The 5670-nt window shown below is 33.4% G+C and overlaps 1 protein-coding gene and 1 long non-coding RNA gene across 2 annotated transcripts; both read left to right on the top strand.

The window, feature by feature from the left end:
• The first annotated feature begins 1439 nt into the window (after positions 1-1439).
• Positions 1440-2765, top strand: LOC147948047 (uncharacterized). The gene is made up of 4 exons (XR_015573210.1): positions 1440-1576; positions 1673-1827; positions 1928-2000; positions 2456-2765. It is a non-coding gene; the product is annotated as an uncharacterized LOC147948047 (long non-coding RNA).
• Positions 2766-4702: 1937 nt separating this feature from the next.
• Positions 4703-5332, top strand: LOC147948046 (uncharacterized). Its single transcript, XM_087489548.1, has one exon. The coding sequence runs from the start codon at positions 4703-4705 to the stop codon at positions 5330-5332; it is 630 nt and encodes a 209-aa protein (XP_087345674.1).
• The last annotated feature ends 338 nt before the right edge of the window (positions 5333-5670 follow it).

Here is a 5670-nt window from a genome sequence, read left to right as displayed (position 1 = left end):
TTCTTTTGATTGATTTCCTCATTGGCTTTGATTGAAATTAGTGTTGTTGAATCTGCATCGATAATTTTTTTTTATAACCAAATTTTTATTATACATATGTAATTGAACATTGAAATTAGTAAAAAGAGAAAGAAGGAAGGAAGAAATACAATAAAAAAAAGAAATAAAATTGAACAAAATATAAGATAAATCTAGCAAAATATATAATCACACTCTTACCATGAGTTTTGAATTCATGCAAGAACATAAAAAAACAAAGATGATAATCCAACTCTTACAACACATATGAGATATAACAACATTTGATATTGGTGGGAGGTGAGGAGAGAATGATTAATTATAAGATGATAATCAAAATTAGATAATGGAGATGAATCTTTTAAAATAAGAACAATGTAAAATATATATCATGCAGTCTATAAAGTTAAAATTTAGCATTAAAATTTTACAATGATATTTTATTTGATTTTTTGTAACCCTTACAACAAAAATAAGAAATCAAAAACAAAAAAAAAACAAAAAATGATTTGAGGTATTGTATAAGAGAATGGGAGAAGTGGAAAAGAATGAGAGAATGTGAAAATGTGAAAGTAAAAAATGCTAATATGAGAGAATGAGAGAATGTTTTTTTATATGATAAGAATTGATGGAAGTTACAAAAGAAAAGTGAGTGCATAACTATAATTTATTGTGTTTAAATAAAATTGAGTGGTGTAATATGATTAATGCATAATTTATTTATTTCAGTTATAATTTTGTTTTAATGTGTGAGTTATAAATATATTATGTTAATTAGGTCTTAAATATTGTTTAAGGAATTAGCATTAAATGAAAATAAACCAATAAGGAGAGAGTGAAAATGAATGGAAAAAGTCAATTATATATATATATATATATATATATATTAAAGTGAATTATTTATGTGGCTAACTCATTTTTACATATTGATTGTTTAAAAGGAATATCAACATCTAATTTTCAATTAAACTTGATTTTTTTGTTTAAAACCAACATCTGTGAATTTAAATTTAACTATGGAAATTTAAAAAATAAATTTGAATAGATTAGAAAGACAAGAAATATAAAAGAAATATTTTATTTTTATATAAATAAAATAAAAATTGAAAAAATGTTAAATATATATAATACTTTCTAAATTAAAATATAGAATCAAACTCTTACAACACATATGAGATATAACAACATTTGCTATTGGTGGGAGATAAGGAGATAATGATTAGTTATAAGATGATTGTAACATCCGTGAACCGGATTATGCGGTTTTGGTAGGAGTGTCGATCGACACCCTTGTGGCATCGATCGACACCACTAGTTCTAGGTTCGTCGGGTTTGTTTTAATTCGCGATTTTGGTTTGGTTGGTTTGGTTTAGTTATCTAAACCGAGTATATAAGTGGAGAAGCGAAAAATTAAGGGTTTTAGGGTGTCTGGTCGCCGTTTGCAGAGATAGAGAGAGAGGAGAGAGCCTATTATGGTGTGAAGGAAATTAAAGGAGAAAGAGCATAATCGTTATGGTTTGGGAGGAAATAGTTTCGGCATATCAAATCGTTCTCAAAGGTAATGAAATTTGGTAGGTTTATTCCCAAGTCTTTCATCGTCATTCTCCTTTTTACAGAAAAAGTTTTGGATTTAAACTCGATGAGTTATTGGCAGTTTCGTGAGTCACGTTTTCTCAGACGCGAGTTGGAACCATCGGATATTGTAATTGAGATCGTGGTCTCGTCTGGTTCCTGATCATGCTGAAATTTTGTGGGAAGATTCGTGACGTCTAGGGATAGCTTTTCACCGGAGCGATTTGGTAGTTAACGGTTGGTTTTCATTTTAGGGTTTCGTCTTTGAGACTGTTCTTTTCTGATGTTTCTGTCCAGTTTTGCTATAAGTCGTTTTTGGTTGTGTGGCTTGTTGTAGGGCGTTTCTGGGCTGTTTCAGACGTTAGGAGGGTCTCAATTGGTTGTATTGGTTGTTATAATCAGTTGATAAGGTGAGTTCATGACTATGGCTTATCTAAGCCTGGGAATCCTTTGTTTGCTTGATTTGTTGTGTTTTGTGGTGTTGTTCTTGCTTGTGGTGGTTGTGTTATGGTTATTATAGGTTCCTGAGGCTTTTGGGAGAGTTTGGGACAGATTGTAGGCGGATTGAAACGGAGGTTCGTCGTTCGGATTCGTGCAGTTCGCATATGCGAAGGGAGTGTCGATCGACACCAGTTAGGTGTCGGTCGACACCATGTTTGGCCAGTGTTGATCGACACCCCTCTGGTGTCGGTCGACACCAAGTTGCTTGTTTCGTGATTTTTCCTGGTTTGTTTGTGTTTGGTTGTCATTTGTTAAGCATTGGTTTCTCAGTTGCTTGTGTGTATAGCCCAGTAGATGGGAGGATTGCCTCACTAAGTATTTGTGATAATACTTACGCATCTTAATTGTTGTTTGTGGTGTGCAGGTTTGTGTTGTGGAATCATGCCGATGAGGAGGAGGATGATCTAGGGTCTCGTTTGTGTGTTAATGGATTGTTGGATATGTTGTTGGAACCTTGGATAGAGATATGCTAGGTTGGTGGATAGAATGCTTAGGATTGTTATTGTATTAATGTTGTAATGGTTTTGTATGGTTGGTATGTTTCCGCTGTGTGTACTGGTTGTTATTGGTTTAATGAGGAATTGTGGTTTGGGTTGGTTTAATTTAGTAGTATAGGCTGCATAATTGTTTACATTGTATTTAATTGTTAAAAAAAAAAGGTCGGGTTGTTTCAATGATAATCCAAATTAGATAATGAAGATGAATCTTTAAAAATAAGAATAATGTAAAATATATATCATGCAGTCTCTACAATTAAAATTTACAATGATATTTCATTTGGTTTTTTGTAACCTATACAACAAAAATAAGATATCAAAAACAAAAAAAAAACAAAAAAATGATTTGAGGTACTGTAAAAGAGAATGAGAAAAATGAAAGAGAATGAGAGAATATGAAAATGTGAAAGTAAAAGAATGCTAATATGAGAGAATGAGAGAATGTTTATTTATATGATAAGAATTGATGAAAGTTACAAAAGGAAATTGAGTGCATAACTATAATTTACCGTGTTTGAATAAAATTGAATGGTGGAATATGATTAATGCATAATTTATTTTATTTTCAGTTATAATATTATTTTAATATGTGAGTTAAATGTATTGTGTTAATTGGGTCTTAAATATTATTTAAAGTAATTAAATAATTAGAAAGCAAATAAAAAATAAAAAAATTGAAAACATTAAATTAAAATCAACCAATAAGGAGAGATTTTCAGTTATAATATTATTTTAATGTGTGAGTTAAATGTATTGTGTTAATTGGGTCTTTGTTGTGAAACACTTAGTGGACTCACTAGACCGGCCCACCTATTATCCATGGAGTCTCGGTCCATTGGCTATACTCAGTCCATACAGCTTCGGCCCATTAGCCGAAGCCTTACTCGGCCATTAGTACTTAGGTCGGTTTAAGCTAAGACTTGTAACTCTACTATATATGCATGTAACCTTGGGAATAATCAATAAGAATCACAAGAGCTTTATCCCTAAACTCTATATTCATAACACGTTATCAGCACGATAGTCTCTAGCCCTAAACCCTAAGGCAGCCGCCGATTTCTCCTTCTTCCCTAAAACCCTAAACCGCCTCTTGTTCTTCATCTCCTTCGAGATTCTCTCTTGATCTCGAAGTTCTTTCTGTTGATACACGAGCATCCTTAGCTCGTGATCGAGTTTTCTCAAAACCCTATCGAGGTTTGTGGTTACTTGGTTCGGGGGTGAGTTCGTGCGCAAGGAGTTATTTGCGGGAAGAAGTTCGAGTTCGCGGGAAGCTGTTCGAGGTTCGAGGTTCGTGAGATATCTGAGGTCTTTAGCTCCCAGATCATATCCGGTCAGAATCCTAAGGTGTTAAGGTAAACAATATCGATCTCTCTCAAAACCCTATGACCGAATTTGAACCTAAAACTATCGGACCATTAAGACATCCAAGTATACAATCTAACAAACTTTAAATTCCCTAAATCCTAAGACTTAAAATCGGATTGTTAGGATTGTTAGATTGATTGATAATTGCACCAAACTTTGTCAAGCTTAAAATCCGAATTGGCTGATTAAATTGTTTAAAGTTGCTTGAACTGTTTTGTTGCATAAGAACCTAGAATCAAATTGTTAGAAGCATAGAGATATTAATCTAACTGTTCTAGGAGATTTAAAACTTGGATTGATTCATGCATAATATTGAAATCGAGATTGTTTAAGGGTTGAATTAATCGGCTGCATGAACTAGTATTGAGATCTAGGATTGAATCCGATCAAGAACAAATTTTGTTAAATTTCCATAAGCATGAAAACATATATTTTCGGAATCAAAAATATTAGGATAGGTTCCTAAATTATTTAGTAATTATATTAAAAGATTAAATCATAGACTAAATAGGAAACTTAAGAAAAAAGAAATCCTATTTGAAATTGTTGCATGCTTAGACTATTTGCTTTTGTTGCATGCATGAATTTAAACCAAAAACCAAATATGGAAAGGCATGGTTCGATCTTAAATATTGCATGGCCTAAGGCATGGTTCGGTCTCAAATATCGCATGTCCTATTGATTGAGTGCATGGTTCGATCTCAAATATCGCATGCTAATATTCGGATGTCTATTTCTGTTGTATGCAGATGGCAAGGCTTAAGAGCTTAGAATATGCTAGCCTGAAAGACTCTGGTGATAACTACTTGCAATGGGCATTGGACACCGAGATTAACCTGAAAGCAAAAGATCTTTTCAGATGCATTGAGAGTGAGAATGAGTGTTCCGAAAGGAGCAAGGCTACGGCGTGTTTTTACATGCGTCGTCATATGGATGAAAGCCTCAAAGTGCAATACCTCCATGTTAAAGATCCTCTTGAACTTTGGACAGAGTTGAAAGACAGATTTGGGTACAAAGAGATTGTACTACCAAAGGCTCAAGAGGATTGGGAAACAATAAGGATCCAAGATTTTGAATCCTTGTATGAATACCACTTGGAGCTATTTAAGATAGCAACAAATTTAAAGATATGTGGTCTCGAGGTTACTGAGGAGGACTTGATAGAGAAGACACTCTCAACCTTTCACACTAACGACGAACTGCTCCAGCAGCAAATTCGTGAAAGGAACTTCAAAACATATGTGTGTATGTTTGAATGGCTATCTGATCAAGAGATCCTGAAGAAAAACACAGAAACAAACATGGTGCATCTCGATGATAAAGATCATGAGAATGATGACTCCCTAGAGACTTCCGATCTCCTTAAAGAGGATGAATGAATTTTCGGTTTTATTTTGGTTTAAAACTATGCTTTTATGCTTTGATTTATTTCTATGTATTGGATAATTGATTTGGTTTAAATTCAAGGATTTATTTTATAAATTATTTGCCTTATTGAGTTAAAACACAAATGTTGTTTTATAGAAATGGCTGAGGATATGAGTGAACTAGTGGTGGACAGTGGATCCAGCCACACTATCTTAAGAGATAAAAGATATTTTATAAACTTCACCATGAAAAATGCCAATGTTAGTACAATTGCGGGTATAGCAAATCTTATAGAGGGCTACGGCCAGGCTCACATTTTGTTGCCTAACAGCCCACATGTTGAATTGAG

The sequence above is a fragment of the Camelina sativa genome, chromosome 2, assembly GCF_030686135.1.
Source record: "Camelina sativa cultivar CO46 ecotype springtype chromosome 2, ASM3068613v1".
Lineage (NCBI taxonomy): Eukaryota > Viridiplantae > Streptophyta > Magnoliopsida > Brassicales > Brassicaceae > Camelina > Camelina sativa.
Note: the sequence above shows the minus strand (reverse complement) of the source record. Positions and strands in the feature narration are given on the sequence as shown.

What these genes read in the sequence shown, in the direction of transcription:
- LOC147948046 (XM_087489548.1), top strand. Translation starts at nt 4,703, where the DNA reads ATGGCAAGGCTTAAGAGCTTAGAATATGCTAGCCTGAAAGACTCTGGT.